Source organism: Megalops cyprinoides, chromosome 16, assembly GCF_013368585.1.
Source record: "Megalops cyprinoides isolate fMegCyp1 chromosome 16, fMegCyp1.pri, whole genome shotgun sequence".
NCBI classification, from domain to species: Eukaryota; Metazoa; Chordata; class Actinopteri; order Elopiformes; family Megalopidae; genus Megalops; species Megalops cyprinoides.
The window spans coordinates 28,254,052-28,273,057 of NC_050598.1; the positions used below are offsets into that span (position 1 = coordinate 28,254,052).

The following is a 19,006-nucleotide window of genomic DNA, read 5'->3' on the forward strand; positions in this document are numbered from 1 at the left end:
GAAGATTTTGGGATTCTTTATGTTTTATCAGTCAGTTTTGCGCCAACATCCGCCACGCTGAACGGAGAAGCGCGTCATAAAACTTAAAGTATAATTGCTGAGCTGTTTGTGCAGTTATACTCTGGGATTCACCTTCAGCTGCACTTGCACACAACTAACCAATCTCTTCCTTGTAGCCCCGGGGAAGAGCGCGGCGGTGCCTGGATGTATGTAGCGGGCGGAGGGTCTGTGTGCGAGGGACAGTAAAGTAGAACGGGGACCAAAGCGCCCGGGTGGAAGTCGCGAACTCCCCCCTGCATCACTTACGCTGTGTCCGGCCGTCTCTTACTATCCCACTGCGGACAACATGATTTTCCTTGGGGTGCTGCTGAACGTCTTCATTCGTGGTAAGCATCGGCCAAGATAACAGCTGTGACCGCTCTTAGTGTTCGGTGATTAATGCTTATTCCCGTTCCTCAGTCGGGCTTTTGACTTCATCCATCCAAAAAAAAAACTGTGATGTCACTCAGTGCCCTTTTATTTATGATTTTTCTTCATTTCCTCTCTGCATTTTTCTCGCAATCCGTTAGCTCAGCTTATTTATGCCGTCTATATATTTAAACATTTTTAAGACACGCGTGTGATTGTGCGCTAATGCGTGCATTTAAATTGCCCACAGAAAAGTGAAGAAAACTAAGATTGCAATTAATAAACTTAAGCTCGTTTCATTTTTTTCGAACACACTATGACCATATTAATCAGATATTCTGTAAATCACATCGTAAAGCTCATCATGGACGAATGCAAAATGATCAGAATTTGTGAGAAAGAAGCTAATAAGTCTTACTTTATATAGTAAGATGTTTAAAATGTTTAAAAACATTTAGGAGAACACGATTACATTCTTGTTATCATAGCCCACGACCTGTGAAAATAACTTCCCCTCCCAATCACACAGCTCATAACAGCTCAGTTCACTGTGTTCAAATAATTTTGTAGATAGACACCTGCGCTGTTCGAATTTGAGGAAGTATTGCACCCTTGGCTGTTAACTGGAAACTCCTGAACTCTTTTTTGGTAATCCTTTTACTGTTTCCAAAGATAACGTGTGTTATGTTTTGAAGGGCAGGACTGTAGTATAGGAAAGTTTTTAAAACAATCTTAAGAATATAATAGGTAGACTGTACGCTCTACTTTGTGATTCTCTTTTATCTTATGGTTTGTGTTTGATTTCTCTAATATACACGAGCACACCGGCATTATAATGAGGGAAGACGGGGTTTGAAATTAAATTCACATGATGATGCGTATGGGCACGTTCCCAACCAGGCCTGCAGAAACAGTCCCCGGACATTCATATGGCACCGGGACAAAATTGCCTCGATCTTCTACAGTGCAGACTTAGATTTTTTAAAAAGAACCTTAAAATGTTTTAATTTGTCTTTGATGTGGCGTTTTTTGGGTAACAAATCCAAAATAGAATCTGATAACCGAGACAGTCTACTTAGGCTACGAGGTAGGCATTTGCCATTAAGGCTATTTCTTTTGATGAGAAAACGGCATGGATTCAATTTCCAGTCCCATAACGGACGGTGGAAGCCGCTATGCCAAGGCTTTGTGTCTGAAATTAGAGCACTTAAATCTGCTCCGCGCGCCACGCGTGTGCGCGAGACAGTGATCTATTGCTATAGATATAGTTATGACTCCAGCTATCCATGACATCATTTCTAAAGGTCTTGAGTACGCTCGTCGTCGTCCTCCCTGTGTGCAAAATATATAGGCCTGCGCTGCGCTCATAGCCCTGAACAAACTAGTCGTTTGGAATGTAATGACTTTTATAATAATTTTATCACATCACGAGGCACCGTAATTCATTCTTATATCTCTGTGCCGTCAAACTTCCCAATTTCTTCTTTTCGTCATAGAGTGCAGGATTCACTGAGCCCCCCCCCCCACAACTACCACCACCCAACCACCCGCGCCCTCCCCCGACGCCTTCCAACGTGCTCCGCAAACACATCACAGTTAATGGACCAGTGGCGTTCTATGGAAGATGTTATTCGTCTTTATCGAGAGGCAAGGAGATTATCCAGTTTAACCCATATCTGCAAGCCTTCCAAATTCTTGGATTTCTTTCCATATATTATGGACAGTGTGATTGAAGACTTATGCTTTTGCCGAATTTAAGCAACAACCATAAAATAGCCAAAGGCCGTGAATAGTCTGGACGCAGTGTCCATCGCCAAATTCTGCATATGATAGCTGATTTCTCCCATTCCTTACCTCAGCTCAACTAAAATTAGAGGCACAATAAACATGTGCCATATATTCTGATGTGATTTTTTTTTCGGTTAGAGACGATCTCATAAACGTTCACTACGCTCCCTTTTTACCGTGGCTTAACGGAGCCTGACTAACACGCTGTAATACCCAGCTGGATTGACAGAGGTTATTTATTAGCTGTGTTAATGATTGCAGATTTGATGTGCTGGTGCGTGGACTGTTTCCCCAAGGGTCGGGTCGTATATCAACGGGACTCCGCGCATCACTTTCCTTTCGCTCGCATGAGCTTCTCACCATAGCGGAGGAGATAAGCGATTTAGGCTGGGGCGCTGCAAAACGACAGGATTTATTTTTAACTTTTAAAATGTGTTTTTGCAGCTGTAGCCGGCGGTGTGTTTTTAAAATAGGCTTCTTTAAATAGACCCGACAATCCTTTAGCCAACAGTGTTGTCCGATCTTTCATGGAGAGTCGCTGTTAACTGTCAGCCCCAGTGCTTACTGATTTTTCAATCAAAAATATTAATATTACACATTAAATTGTAGATATACACTAAGATTATTTATCTTGACAATAATGTCAGAGGTTCATGAATTGTAGGAGACACAATACTGAATATTTACACTAACATTTTGCTTGTCAAACTAGTCTTAGCTAAAAAAAAAAAAAAATAGGGGTACCACTCTGCTTTTAAAAATTATCCCACTTAAGCCTACTGTTAAGACTGAATCTACTATTGTAACGTATGTGGCAATAGATTTTAATATTAGAAACAACACTTAATATAATATTATATGCTGTCACTTATTCGCCTAAATGTAGCAATACACTGCATTAATGCTGTACACAGCTGGACGGCTGACTAGTGTGGGTACCATTAGTTACCTCCAGAGGGAGCACTCTCACACTACATTGATGTCATACTAATTTTCCGTGGTTGACAGTCTTATCAACGTCCATGGGCGTCTGTACGCCAGATGCGTGCCCAGGTGTGTGTATGCAAAGAAAAGGAGACGAGAACGCGTCGCTCACCGTGTTGTCACCACAATATTGACATTAACCCCCCCCCCCTCCCCCCAACCCGTCATTCCCTTCCAACTTGCGTGAACAGGTGTGCAGTCAGGTAAACAAGGCAGCTTTGCCGGCCGTCTGTTCGGCCACGCTATGAAAAGCAGTGAGTTCAGTCGGTTTCTTCATTAAAACAGCCAATGACCAGGCCTAGCAGCTTGCCTCGGAAATTTAAAATCCGGAGTCTTTGTTGGCGTTTCCAGGTGTGGCATGGCGCACGTGAGTTGGTTTCGACTTTAAGGTGAAACGGATTGCGATTACTCAGGTAACGACAAACAATTCGACGCAGTCCAACCGTGATATTGTGAAAATTCAAACAGCGAGGAAGGTGTAGGAAATCATTAACAAGATAACGTGCATATTGAATCTTTACTCGAGGACTTCAGGCCACTCTCCGATGAGAACTGTAGGCTTTTTGATAACTGCACATTTCACCTGGCAGGTGAAAGTGTCGAATTGTTTATTTGTGACATCACAGATAAAGACATTTCAATCACCAAAGCTACTAACAAATAAATGATAATGATTGGAAGGCAAATGTTAAAAGAGGAAGAAGGTCATAAATAAGTAGAATGGAGCATAATATATCAGAAGACAGACATGGTAGGTGGATGGGGGGATGGGGAGGGGGGGTGTTGGTGGCGTTGGGGGTTGTGTGTGTATTTTGTTGATAACCACAGTCTGGAACACACACATGGGAGCAGATGGCATTGAGCTAAGGCTTTGGCTGGTGAGTTGCCCAGTGAGTGTGTGTAAGAGATTGAGGGGGGGGGGGTGTTTGGATGTGAGAGTGTATGTAAGTATGTGTGTATGAGAGTGAGAGAGAAAGGCTGTCACACTATCTGCTCCCTCCCCCTTCCCAATGTCACTGTGGGCCTTCACCTCTGCCCTCTTTATGTTGATCACTGCACACGACATGCACAGCACCCATGTGAGCTCTAGTCACCTCCTGCTGACAGCACACGCTGTTCACAAGGAGCCTTTGTGGTAAGGAGCAGGGCCTGTAACCGAAAGGTTGCCGGTTCAATTCCTGGCTGGGGCACTGCTGCTGTACCCTTGGGCAAGATACTTAACCCACGATTGCCAAAGTAAATATCCAGCTGCGTGAATGGATAACATGTGAAAGTTTTAGACTGCGTAAGTCACTCTGGATGAGAGCGCCTGTTAAGTGACACTAATCCAACGTAATAGTGCATCACGGTGATGTGACCTGTGCGTGTTTCGCTCTCCTCCTCTCACCTGTGTACCTGAGTGTACCCTCTGGCTGACCCTACCCTGGGCTTCTGCCCTGCACCATTGCTGATGTGCTGCATTCTCTGTTCTGAAGCTGTGGACATGCCTGCTCCAGCCAGGGTTAAACGATCGCAGCTGATGAGAGCATATTGCCTCACCTTACATTATTTATTAACTCAACAGACGCACTTATCCCCAGACCACTTACATTGCTTACATTTTACATCACGCGCATATTCAGTAAGCCATTTACACAGCTGGGCTCTTACCAGAGCAATTTAGGTAAAGGTTGTAAGAGGCCTGGCTATAAAAGGCTACAGAGTAATGTTTCATTACAGTTTTAGTAGGCACAAGGCAAGGGCCCCGCATTCCAATACTTTAACCACTGTTCTTCCGCTGCATAATGCTGTGTACCTATACGTTTTCTGCTTGTGAAGACTTATCTGGCGCTGCTGTGTTTGGGCCACATCTGAGACAAAGATTGCCGGGGCCTCTCTGTCCGCCATCTGGCCAGAGAGCCTTGTGTCCTCCTTCCTTTCTCTCTTTTTGTTTTTTTTTTGTTTCACTACTCCCCTTACTGATAATTTGCCGTTACCAAACCAGCTCACATGAAACGGGTGTCCTGTCTGCCTCTCTGTCTGACCAAGGTTTGCCCCCACAGCCATCAAAACTCATTCGATATTTGTTTACAACATGGAACTCTCGCCTTGCTTGCTTTTCTTTGAAATCGTATCTGGAAATGACCTTGTACCTCCCCTCCCCCAACCTCTGATTTTCCAGCCCCTACCCTCTCTGGACCCCAGAAAGGCCCCCTATGTCCTGGCTTGTCTGTCGCCATCTACCCTCTTGTCCTTCGGTTCGAGAACCAGATCCCGTGGCGGTAGGGGGAAAAAAAATGTTTTAATGATGGCTGATTGGGTCCTCTCGGACAGAAATAAACATTAGCTGCCATTAAAAGCATTAGAGCCCCGGTGTGAGTATTTTACCCCTCTCCTAAGACCCGACCTATTTTCATAGCTATGTTTACCCTGCTTGCTCTCGGAGGCTGGTCCTGTGTAACATTCTCAACCTCCATCCCGACCCCAGCAGCTAGACAGACGGGGGGGGTATGGCCGTGTACTCTCCCAGGACCTGGCTTTCTCCTCCACACAGCAGGGTGACGCTGGGCTTGTTTTTTGTCGTTGTTGTGTTCTGTTGCATCAGTGCCACACAGATGCTCCACAGATTCACCGATGCTTAAATCATCTGGCTTGTCCCATTCTCTGAGCCTGCTGTGTCAGCCGATCCGCATAAAGTAAAGACCGGGTCATCTACACAGTATCTAAGTAACATTGATCCAATAACCAAAAAAAAAGAGAGTCCACTGTGAGAAGATGACACAGGGTCTAGAGAGAAAGAGAGAAAGAGAGAGGGAGAGAGGGGGAAGATAAACGCTGATGTTGGACAATGGTTACCGTACACCAGCTGCTTGGCTTAGGTCATGAGTGTAGCGTGGAGATGCTAATTCTACCACAGTCTTGCTGTAGGACTGTGGGAACATACTGTGCGCACACACACACATTATGCACATGCTTGGTGTGTGTGTGTGCATGTGTTTGTGTATGTGTGTATGCATGTATAGGTGTGTGTGTATGGGTGTGTGTGTGGGTGTGTGTGTGTGTGTTTGTGTGTGTGTGTGTTTGTGTATGTGTGTATGTATGTACAGGTGTGCATGTTTGTGTGTGATTGTGTGTATGTGTGTGCATGTGCGTGTGTGTGTGTGTGTGTGTGTGTGTGTGTGTGTGTGTGTGTGTGTGTGTGTGAGGTAGTGTGTGGCTGGTCCCATAACATTAACCTCCGCCGTGCCTGCGAGCTGTGAAACCGTCAGCTTTGCCTCAGGACTTCTATAAATCCCCTTGCGATTAAGAAATCAATAGTCTGCATTAAGATTCACATATTACAGGCATAAATTTCTCCCGCTCATATTCTCAGGCTTTTTTTTGTTAATTTTACCCCATCTCCTCCCTTCCTTTCTGTCTTTCAACATCTCATTCCCCTCGTCCCTTTCGGGTTTCTCCAACACAAACTCGATGCTCTCTTTATCGATGTGATGCACTAGCGGTTCATCATTGTGCCAATACGTCCCCCGTGTAATTATTATCATTATTATGACTTCTTTGCCTGGCCAGTGTGACCGATCCTCAGAACAGGTGTAAAAGCGACATCTTCCAGATGAAAGCAGCTGCCAGTGCTATGTTCAAGAGCACTTGTCAGTAATGAAGGTAATCAGTCCGGCATCTGGATCAACAAAAAACAGTGAATTAACATGAAACTTGTAGGAGTATGGAGGATGTTAACTGAGGGCTTAAGGCTCAGTGTATTGGACAAAATACTTCAAATTGAGAAGTGTGTATAGGTCTTTTTAACAGCATGCTAGTGTGTGTGTGTGTGTGTGTGTGTGTGAGTGTGTGCTTGAAGCAATGTAAAAAAGAAACAGTGCTCTCCTGTGCACTCCAAGACCGGTTTCAGGTGTACTGCTGAAATTGTTCTCGGGAACGTGCTGTGTGTTGGAAAATGTATAGCGTGTTAGAAACTGATTGCTTTTGTATCTCTGGGAGTGGTCCCCCAGGAACGCCATATCGACTCCCACAGATTAAGTGCCGTCGCGGCCCGAGTGATTCCATTCTAGCGACTGTTCTAAATATCCACCGAAAGCTATTAGACGTTCCATCAGTAAGAATAAGATAACAATTCTTTTACCACTCAAATGGTATTGAAATAAGATAATAAAAGTGTCACATTTTACAGGTGGGCCCCCAGAGCCCCCATTCGACTCAGCCCAGCCTTTAAAACTTTATATAGCAATTATACCCTTTGCTGAAGTTGTTGGTTCGGTGATTGTGTTATCATCTGATTAAGACATATTAATATGAGACTTTAATCATGGGTGCTCTTGTACTTATTACATTTTTTTGTGTAAAAGGCATCAAGGGGGGTTCTGTAAAAAATAACCAAAATAAATTAATAAAACTCAGGGAGAATGTTTGATTGGACTTACCAAGCATTTACATATGGCTTGATGAACTCACAGGGTGTCCAACTAAGTGCTTTCCCCAGATTTCATTTTCAAATACGTATTCAAAGTAAGCTTGAAATTGACTTTAAGCTCCAATTAGATATACGTGTTAAATGATAATTGTACAGTGAACCGCTGATGAATTTATTCTAAGGACAGCCCAAGGGCCCCGTGGGCTGAAACTATTCCGCTGATTGCGGCGTGGAGCTGCAAAGAGTGATTATAACTCCGGTTTGAATTATGTACCGTGTCATGCCGTGAGACAGTGTGTACAGCTGGACCCATAAATGATTCTCATTCCAAGATATACTGCCGCACAGTATCATGTCGCCAAGCGTGTGAGTGTGCCGGTGTAATGTAAGTTGTGATGTTTAAGATGTTTGAAAGCTCGTGTTCTGCATTGTTTTATCTGTGGGGGGCCCAGAGGCTGTGAGGAGGTGTATTTTAGTCTGTGCTGAGTTCAGCTGCAGCAGCAGTGCAGAGCTTTGGTTTGACCAAAGAGCCTTTAATGAACATGATGGCAGACTCCTGTGGAAAGCGGTCAGACCCTGAAATAAGCAGAAAACAGCTAATGGTGGCTGTGCGTTCCTCACCTTCAGTGCCATTAGGCTGGTGGGAGTCTGCATGAAATGCCGCCTGCATGTTTCTGTCTGTCTGTGAGTTTGCGTCTGTGACCATCTACTGAGAGCAGGATAGCTTGATGACATTTAGTACTACATTACATTATTGTCACTTTGTCAGACGCTCTTAGCCAGAGCAACTCGCATGGGTTATATGTTATCCATTTATACACCTGGATATTTACCAAGGCAATTGTGGTTTATATACCTTGCCCAAAGGTACAGCAGCAGTGAACTAGTGGGGAATTGAACCAGTAACCTTTTGGTTACAAACCCTGCTCCTTACCTCTATGTTACAGTGCCACACCGAGGACAGATTTGGATGAAACTTGGTGAAGGTCTTGCTTATGGAATGAGGGAGGCGTGGAAAGATTTTGGTGCCGCTATGAGTGATTTAAGGGTGATGTGGACATAAACTCTGATGAGTGCCATCCTGGCTCAAGTCTGCTTCTAAAGACAACAGCTCAGGATAGCCAACCTGCCAAAGAGAATTCCTCCTTGTGAATGTGTATCTTCATTGCTAAAGTACAACTGTCATGATATGATATGTCCATTGCTTTGAGCAAAAAAAAAATGCCCAGATTGGTATATGTGTGTATGCTCTGAGGGTACATGTGTAATATGTCTGCTTAACATTAACAGGATTTGAGTGTGATGTGTGTGTGGGGGGTGATTAAACTCCTCTAAGCAGTGTGTGTGTGTGTGTGTGTGTGTGTGTGTGCATGCGTTTGTGTGCAAATGTTCAATCTCTAACTGGCCCTTCTGTAGAGTGAATTCACGTCCCATTAGTTCCTGGTCCTCAGAGATATTAAAGACATTCCACATGACGCTGCACTCCGGTAAACGGTTTCATTGAGATGTATGTATGTGTCTCACACGATTTCCTGGTGTGGCTGTGTGTGTGTGTGTGTGTGTGTGTGTGCGCGTGTGTGTATGCCTGAGTATATGGGTATCGGTGTGTATGCATGTGCGTGCGTGTGCTTGTGTGTGTGTGCGTGTGTGTGTGCGTGTGCGTGTGCGTGTGTGTGTGTGTGTGTGTGTGTGTGTGTGTGCGTGTGTGTACGCACATGCCGCTCTCTGGATGTGGGTTTGAGAGAAGTGTTGTGGGCCCACATGGGGTGTTTGTGATTGTAGCCATGCTGCGTCTGAATGTGGCTTTGAGCACAATGTGTGTTCAGTGCCAGCATGAGTGTAATTGCTGCGTGCCTCTGTTCAATCACAATGTCAATTTAACCGCCACTTGCTTCCGTTGAGGGAGATACTTCGCGTCAGCCTGTGTTTGCTTGTCCGAGAGATTTTGTGGAGCACACTGTAAAGCCAAAAGAACTGAACGAGTACCATGTGCACAACTCCTTTCCCAGTCTTGTCCTCGCCAATGTCTTGAGTTTACAGTGCAGCACAAGTCGTGAACCTGAAACAATAAGCGATCCTTTAACTTGTTTAGCTTTAGTCTGTTTAGCTGCAGGTTCGTTGCAGCGGTCTCATGAAATGCAGCATACCTCACTCCTGCAACCACTGCAGGTGTGTCTTGCCTTGGGTATATGACTGTTTGTATCTCACATGACCTGTACACTGTATTTAATTATACTGTATTAATAATCTATGCTTCCTTCCCTTGCCCCTTCCTGTTTCCTCTTCCTCTTCCCCATTTCCCATTTCCCTTTTGCCTTTCCCCTTTCTGTTTTCCTTTCCTATTTCTCCCCGTCTACTTCCTATTACTCCCTCTCCTCCCCCTGCCCCTTACCCCTTCTCCTTCCTGTTTCCACCTCTCCCTACTCCCTCATTCCTTCCCTCACAACTTCCTGTTACTCCCTCTCCTTGCCCCGCCCTTCCCCCTCCCCTTCCTGTTACTCTCTCTCCCCCTCCCCTGCCCCTCCCCCTCCCCTTCCCGTTACTCCCTCTCCTTGCCCCGCCCTTCCCCCCCCCCTTCCTGTTACTCTCTCTCCCCCTCCCCTGCCCCTCCCCCTCCCCTTCCTGTTACTCCCTCTCCTTGCCCCGCCCCTCCCCCTCCCCTTCCTGTTACTCCCTCTCCTTGCCCTGCCCCTCCCCCTCCCCTTCCTGTTACTCCCTCTCCTTGCCCCGGCCCTCCCCCACTCTCCTCCCCTCTGCAGGCAGTGTCCAGGCCTCCGCGCCCCTATCACTGCCCGCCATGGACTGCCTGGATGCGGAGCAGCAGTGTGTGTCCGACCCCGGGTGCGAGGCCTCGTACCGGGTGCTGGAGTACTGCTCGGCCGAAGAGGCGGTGTCCCCGCTGGGGCCCGAGGCGCGCCGCGAGTGCCTGGAGGCCCAGGGCTCCGTGCAGCAGTTCCGCCCCCTGCTGGCCTGCAAGTGCCACCGCGGCTCCCGCAGGGAGGAGCTCTGCCTGAGGGTGTACTGGACCGTGAGGTTTTCGCAGGGTGAGTGGGCGCTGCCGCGGCGATGTGTCATCAGGGTCGTGTCGTCTCCGGCATATTATACAGCTGGGCTTTTGGGGGGGGTGGTGGGGGGGGGGTTTCGAGGTTTATTTTTAAGCTGCCTCTCTCACATTCGAATATCGGGATAGGAAAAAAGAGAAAAACTCCACCAAGCAAAGCTGTTTCGCTTGAAGAGTGACATGACTGGCTGACAATTCAATCACTGTATAGCTCTTACAAGTATAATCTACATTGCCATGTTTGCACAGAATGGTAAAGGATTACCCAATGCATTATTCATTGTCAGATAGCAGCGGTTCAATTAATAAACACATAAGGATCCAAGCAGGTAAATATTAGGTCTGGATGACACGAGTATCTGTCCATTAGTCCTCCAAGCCTTTGTAGTTTACTGGTGTTCCTCCTGCCTTCTCCACCCCTCCTCTTCATCACAGGGTACGATGAGTACGAGACATCCCCATATGAGGATCTGGAGCTGGAGCTGGTGAGAAACATCGAGATGTCACGGATGGCTTCCATCGTGGCAGGTAATTACTGGCGACACCCGCACGCTTCAGTACATTGATGCCAGCGCACTGCGCCTGCGCTCTCAGATCCCAGGGCCTATTCATTCGCAGTCCTTACGGTTCGATTTCAGTCTGTGCCCGTGTTTTTTGGTCTTTGACTCACAGGATTTGACGCGTCCTGTTGCCGTTCATTTGCAGGTTGATGTACACGTATGCGTTTAACATAATGGCGTTGTGGTTTTCCGCTCTCCCTCCTCTCCTCTCCTCTCCTCTCTCTCTTATCTTCCTGTCTCTTACCTCCCTCCCTCGCTCCTTCCCCCTCCACCCCTGTCCCCCCGTCCCGCTCCCCCACCTCTCCTCTCCCTCTTCGCCCACCCCTCAGCCTCTTCTCTCCCTCTGGACGGGCAGAACCAGTGCCTGAAGGCGGCGCAGGACTGCGGCCTGTACGAGAAGTGCGGCTCGCTGCGGTCCGAGTACGTGCTGGCCTGCACCAAGCGGGCGCCCGGCACCGACCACTGCAACCGGCAGAAGTGCCACCGGGCTCTGCGGCGCTTCCTGGAGCGCGTGCCGGAGGAGTACAGCTTCGGCGTCCTCTTCTGCCCCTGCAGCGACCCGCTGTGCGGGGAGCGCCGCCGCAAGACCATCGTGCCCTCCTGCTCCTACGAGGAGCGGGACGGCAAGCCCAACTGCCTCAGCCTGCAGGGCTTCTGCATGAGGGACGAGCTGTGCAGGTCAGTGGGGACGCATTTTACACGCGCACAGAGGGGGGACGCATTTTACACGCGCACAGAGGGGGGACGCATTTCACACACGCACAGAGGGGGGACGCATTTTACACGCGCACAGAGGGGGGACGCATTTTACACGCGCACAGAGGGGGGACGCATTTTACACGCGCACAGAGGGGGGGTACGCATTTCACACACGCACAGAGGGGGGACACATTTAACACACGCATAGAGGGGTGACGCATTTTACACGCGCACAGAGGGGGGGGGGCGCATTTTACACGCACACGGAGAGGGGACGCATTTTACACGTGCACGGGGGGGGCGCATTTCATATGCTTGCAGAGGAGGGGGACCTATTTCACGTGTGCACAGAAGGGGGACACATTTAACACACGCATAGAGGGGTGACGCATTTTACACGCGCACGGGGGGGGGGGGGGGGGGGTGGGCGCATTTCATATGCTTGCAGAGGAGGGGGACCTATTTCACGTGTGCACAGAAGGGGGACACATTTCATATGCTTCCAGAGGAGGGGGACTCTTTTCACAAATGCACAGAGGGAGATGCATTTTACTTGTACATGGAATGGGGGAACATTTCACAAAAGCGCAGAGGGGCGGACGTTTCATGCGCAAACAGAGTTGCGACCCATTTTATTATACGCAAAGAGAAGGGACACATTTCACATCTACGCAAAGACACATTTCAAGGGCACACACGGGGTGAGGAGCGCATTTAATAAGCACGCAGAGGGGGATCTTTCACGAGCACACAGGGGGGAACATATTTCATGCGCGCACAAAGACACATGATAGAGACAAACTGATTTGCTCCTCATCTCGTAATGCCTCACTGTCAGTGTTTGTATACCTCTCTGTACTCTCTTTCACTCTCTCTGTGTCTTCAACCTTTCTCTCCTTTTGTCCCTTCACTGCTCTCTCCATCTCTCTCTCTCTCTCTCTCTCTCTCTCTCTTTTGCTCTTTCAAATTCAAATCTTCAAGTGCAGGGCATGGGCTTACTTATTCTTAAAAGCCAGTGAGAGGAAGAGAAAGATTACAGGGGGAAAAAAAAGAGAAAAAAAAAACAGAACGAGAAAAAGGAGCGAGGGAGAGAGGCGACAGTGGCTGCGGGTGTGTGGGCTGATTTCAAAAGAAATGGTTGAAAAAGGATATTTTCTTGGGGATGCTACAAGGATATTTAGCAGATTAAGAGACAGATCAGTGTCACTTTGTACAATACAGCTGTCATTAGTGCAGAGGGAGAGGAGAAGAGAGAGGTGAGGAGAGGAGAGAACGAAAGCTTATGAGAGACAGAGGAGAAAGGTAGAGATTAGGTACAGAGAGGGAACTGGCAGAGGGGGAGGGTGAGAAGGGGAGAGGGCGAGAGCGTAGAGGGATTTGATGCTCGAATGTAACAGGATTTAAATTCAGGTTAAAATTATTTCTCACTTATAATGATAGTAGCAGTCAATCAAGAACACGGGAAGCAACATCACGGCTTGTTGAGGTCCACTCACATTACTATTGTGAATCATGTTCTTTCTGTTGGAGGGATTGGATGAATTTGGGAGGCAGGTGAGAGGCACCAATTCATGAGTTTGTTTTGAACGCCCACATCGGTTATAATGTGCTGTCTGCAGGCATGGATTGCATCCGCTGCCCACCACAACCCATCATGCAGCTTCAACAGACAATAATGGTGACTAAAATCCAATATTAGCAATAAGCATCTCTCCCCCTCCCATCATTTCCGGAATGCACTGAAGCGTGTCAATAATGGCAACAGCTACAGTCCATTTCAGCTTCATTGGACTCACTGTTAGCCGCTTGCTAACTGAGGCGAGAGGACCGTTGGTCAGCACTAATACCTGTTTCTCTCCCTTTCTGTGTGCATGTGTATTTGTCGGTGTGTCTGTATGTGTGGGCATTTGTCTGCATGTCTGTGTGTGTGTGTGTCTGCATATTTCTTTATGTGTGCATGCACGTGTTTGTTGTCATGTCTGTGTATGTGCGGGTGTGTCTGTATGCGTGTGTGTTTTGTTGTGTGTGTGTGTGTATATCTGGGTATTGTGTGTGGTTGTGCATGTCTGTATGTGTGTGTTTTGTGTGTATACTTGTGTGTCTTTGTCTGTATATGTGTGTGTCTGTGTATGTGTGTTTGTGTGGTGTATGTGTGCATGTGTCTGTGTATGTGTGTGTGTGTGCGGGTGTGTATGTGTGCGTGTCCGTCTGTCTGTCTGACAGGTCAAGGCTGGCGGATTTCCAGCATAACTGCCAGCCCTCGGCCTTCTCCCCTTCTGGCTGTCAGAGAGAGAGTGGAGCAATCTGCCTGAAGGCCTACGCTGGACTCATTGGTGAGAGGCAGGGACACTACAGTCTGACGGACTGATCTTACACTTTGCCCATTAAAACAGAAACTGGGTCAAAAGTTAAAACTGGATATGGTTTGTGATATCAGGTACTAACATGCATGACAGAGTATTTCACACTGAGCCCGGTAAGCACAGAACGAGACCGTCCTGATGACGTAAGCCGGCCCCACCAGCAGCCAGAAACCAGAGACGACGCGTGTAAATCCATAAATGAAAATGATGCTTGCTGAAAGAACCATCACTATTTTAAATATGACATCATCGCTGTGCGCAAACCGCACACTGATACGCTCACAATTTTTTCCCCTCCATGACTCTTAATGCCTTTAACTGAGAATGAGAAACTCTGGCTGGTAGAATGATTAGCATGCGTCATCAAATGGAGGAGGATTGGATTCCAGGCTGACGGTGTGCGATTTGGAATGCTCGGTCACGCGTGTGCCAGTAAGCACCTGATCCGTCCATCATAAAACATGAAACTTTAATTTTTGACTGGAATTTTCCTTTAAAAATGTTTTAAAAGCTCCCAAGCAATCGTATTGCGATACCCGCCTTCATTAAAAATTGGTCTCACTTTAAAGAGGGTGTTTTAAGAGCAGCTGCAAGTTATAAAAAGGCTCAATAAGTTATTGCACTGATAGAGTCGCAGCCTTTAAAAAGACATAAGTACGATTCAACAGCAGCATGTGTTACCTGCTACCCAACGCCATTGTGAGAGTTCACACTTCTATTTAATGGCCGTAAACTGGCATCATTAACCAGTGTGAGCTAATTAAGACTTTTATATTCAGACTGTTATCTTTAGACACACTCAGTCAAGTTAGCCTCTGTACTTTTGAATCTTTCTGGGTGTGCATTTGATGGAAGACCAAAGGCAGAAATTACTTTTGGTTTTGAAACTGGAGCAATACCATCCTGCTAGAGAAGAATTACAAATGAACCATATGCAGTATATTTAATGTAATGAAGATTAAACTTGACATTTTGATTGTGTTTTGAGAATGCATTTGTGGTCAGTAGAGATTAGGTCTTCATCTGCATGCTCACAGAAGGGTAAGGAAGGGGTAAAGGAGTGAAACAGATGAGCGGGAAAAAGCAGTGTTCTTGACCTCTGACCTCTTGACCTTTCCCCCCCAGGCACTATCATGACCCCCAACTATGTGAGCAACAGCAGCGTGGAGGTGTCTCAGTGGTGCACCTGCGAGGGCAGCGGGAACCAGTGGCAGGACTGTCTGCGCATTCTGCACACGTTCAACAACAACGTCTGCCTGCGTGAGTGTCTGCGCAGTCCTGCTGGAGGACTGACGTATGCGCAGTCAGACATAAAGACGCTGTCCATCACAAGGGCACACTGTCAGATACGCTGCCAGAGACAGGAACATGCAGACACACATACACACACACACACATACTCGCACACACACACACATACTCGCACACACACACACACACACACATACGCGCGCATACACACACACACACACACACACACATACGCGCGCACACACACACACACACACACACACACACACACACACACACACACACACACACACACACACATACGCGCACACACACACACACACACACGCACACACACACACACACACGCACGCACACACACACACACACACACACACACACATATGCGCACACACACACACACACACACACACACACACACACACGCACACACACATACGCACACACACACACACATACACACACACACACACATACACACACATACTCTCTCTCTCTCTCTCTTACAGTAGACCACACATGGCCTGTAGGCTCACCACAATGAACAGAAACACTGAAATGACGTTATGTTATGCACACACACACACACACACACACACACACATACACACACACACACACACACACATACACACATATGCAGATAAGATTATTAATACAGATGTTTATCGCTCTGAAGGTGTTAGCTGTATTTTTACCAAACATAGTAATATATATAAAATAGTAACACACAAAAAGATGTATTACTACTTTTTTTGTTGGCTTGCTCAGCTGCATAATATCATTTATGCACACTTTTAAGTCCAGAATATTCTTTCAGATGCGTACAAGAGGTACATTGAGTATGGATAGAGAGTACAGACTCATTGTTCTGCCTCATTAACCCGAGCTGTCTGAAGCACAGGAACGTGTTGAAAGTTTTGGGCTGTGGGAAAGGGACTCTGTAACGATGTGGGGGGGTTCGCTGTGGTCTTCTCAGGTCATGCCATCAGTGCTTTGTTCAGCTCGTCGCCCCGCCCGGTGGAGAGTACCCCTCCCCCGCCTCCACGCCCCTCTCCTCGCATCCAGCATGATGACATCAGCATCAACATCCTCCCGGAGATCAATACTGTGAGTACTCCTTCTAACCTGAACATTTATGTCCATACTCAACCCTGAAGCCTCAATGCTCATCAACATCAACACTGCAACCTTAACACTCACCTCCTTCCGAAACACTGAAATCTACACTCGCTTAACACTGTGACTGTAACACTATTCTCCAGTCTGAACAGTCAACCTGAACACCCACCACAACACTGAACACTCACTTCCAGTCTGCGCACTCAATACTCATCACCGCGTTGAGTGCTGTGCTAAAGCTCACCGTGCTACGCTGACCACTCTGTGGCCAACACCTACCTTTCAACACACTGCTGAACCCCTTTGCATGCAACAGAACAGGACACAGCCACACAGCCGCACACATCCCTGAACAAACGCTGAGCTCTGACTCATGGAACACCCTGAGACTGAGAACATTGCGCCCGGCATTCAGGGGCCACTGTGATTATACAGTACAGTACAGTACGTCTTCTGTGGCCCAAGAAAATTAGATCAAACCGTCCTCTCCCCCCTTCCTCTTTCTCCCCACCTCCCTCATAATCCTTACCTCTGATTCTCACTCATATTCTCCCTCTTTCTCTCTGTCCCTACCCACCTCCCTAGCCCCTAATGTTCCCCCTCTCTCTCTCTCTCTCTCTCTCTCTCTCTCTCTCTCTCTCTCTCTCTCTCCCTTGCTCTGTGTGAGAGGATTAGCCGAAGGTGTTTGCAGGAGGCAGTGCATCAATCAGCCTGTATTAATATTCATTTATTCATGCCCATCTGTCTCTCTCTCTCTCTCTCTCTCTCTCTCTCTCCCTCTCTCTCTGTTCTAATCCCTCCAACTCTCCCTCTCTCCTTTCCCCATTCCTCCGCGATGCTTCCCTCCATTTTTTGCCTCTTTCTGGCACCTTCCCCTTATCACTGCTCTTCTTCCCTCTTTTTTCTCTCATCTGTCTTTCTTCTCTGTATCGTTCCATCGTTTCCCACCAACCCTGCCCTCCTGTAATCTTTTTATTCCCATCTCTCCCCCTTTGTGACTTTCTTTCTCTCCCTCTCTGCTTCTCTCCCCCACTTTCTCTCTCCCCCCCTCTCTCTCTCTCCCCCTCTCTCTCTTTCTCCCCCCCTCTCCCTCTCTCTCTCTCTCTCTGTCTCCCTCTCTCTCTCTCCCTCTCTCTCTCTCTCTCTCTCTCTCCCTCTCTCTCTCTCCCCCTCTCTCTCTCTCTCTCTCTCTCTCTCTCTCTCTCTCTCTCTCTCTGTCCCTCCCTTCCTCAGGTGGAAGAGAGTGAGGGGAAGGAAGAGGAGGAAGTAGAAACTGAAGAGCAGTTCAACATGATCCCTCCGTACTCCGAAAAAGCCACCGAGTCAAACGTGGGCTCCGGGGCCTGGGGGGGCCACAGGGGGGCCGTGGACCCCGCAACGTCCCTGCTACCACCGCTGCTGCTGACTGCCACCCTGAGCTGGGGGTTCCAGGGGTAGAGAGACCCCCTCGCCCTCCCCTCCCCACACACACACTCATACAATGACACTAAAAGGGGGGGGGAGGCAGGGAGGCAGAGAGCACAGATCAAAAAGGCTGTGAAGAGGAGAACCCAGAGATGAGAAGAGCGAGAAACCCCCCTCCCTCTCCCGTCTCTATCTGTCTCTCTTTTTCTTCTTCTTCTTAAGGGGAGGTCTCTGTAAGCCATCATCGCCGCTCATTAACTTCCTCCCTTCTCTCCCTTGCGTCTGCGAGGCAACCGTTGGAGCCCCTGAGAGAGAGCGGTCAATGTGCATCAGGCTTCGCGGCCGAATCTCGCTGAGAAAAAAAAAAAAAGAGCTGATTGATGAGTAAACTGGCAGACTGATGAGCGCGCATGTGGTGCCTGGTCTGGGTGAGCTGACGCCTCGCCTCGGGGCGGACGCGTGTTCCACTCGACTCCCTCCGACGTCCAGGGCTCCCGCCAAGTTCGCCCGCCTGCACACACACGCACGCACCGTCGGGCTTAAAACAATATTGATAAATTGCTAAATTGATACACGGAGTCGATGATCTGTATTTGCGGCCTCCTTTGATTTCGGTTTTAATTAATGCAGCTTGACTTTCTCCGTGAAGAAACGGGGTGAAATGCAGGAAGGGAGAGTCTGACAGGGCTAGATACTGATCCCTTCTTCCTCTTGCTCTCTCGTTCCTTTTCCATGAACTCTTCCACTCTCTCCTTCCTCGATCTTTTTCATTCACTTATGTCCAGTGCAAAACCATCACTGTATTCACAACCCCAGTCATGAACAAAGAAATAACGTGTCAAAATATTGTAAATGACATGTTCCAGAATAAAAGAAACATATTTTTAATGGATGGCTTATCTTACAAAACACATAATTTATTGCTGCACTTTCGCATATTAGATTTTATGCGTTATCG

At 47.6% G+C, this 19,006-nt stretch overlaps 1 protein-coding gene across 1 annotated transcript in view; it reads left to right on the top strand.

Annotated features, from left to right (window-relative positions):
* Nucleotides 1–18,111, top strand: part of gfra3 (GDNF family receptor alpha 3) — an 18,431-nt gene extending 320 nt beyond the window's left edge. Inside the window, exons 1-8 of the mRNA XM_036548812.1 lie at nt 1–386; nt 10,348–10,632; nt 11,085–11,177; nt 11,539–11,887; nt 14,132–14,241; nt 15,397–15,531; nt 16,502–16,632; nt 17,878–18,111. The exon at nt 1–386 is cut by the window's left edge and continues 320 nt beyond it. Of these exons, the coding sequence (XP_036404705.1) occupies nt 347–386; nt 10,348–10,632; nt 11,085–11,177; nt 11,539–11,887; nt 14,132–14,241; nt 15,397–15,531; nt 16,502–16,632; nt 17,878–18,081 (1,347 nt within the window). The 5' untranslated portion in view covers nt 1–346 and the 3' untranslated portion in view covers nt 18,082–18,111. The remainder of the gene's footprint in view (nt 387–10,347; nt 10,633–11,084; nt 11,178–11,538; nt 11,888–14,131; nt 14,242–15,396; nt 15,532–16,501; nt 16,633–17,877) is intronic.
* Nucleotides 18,112–19,006: the final 895 nt, after the last annotated feature.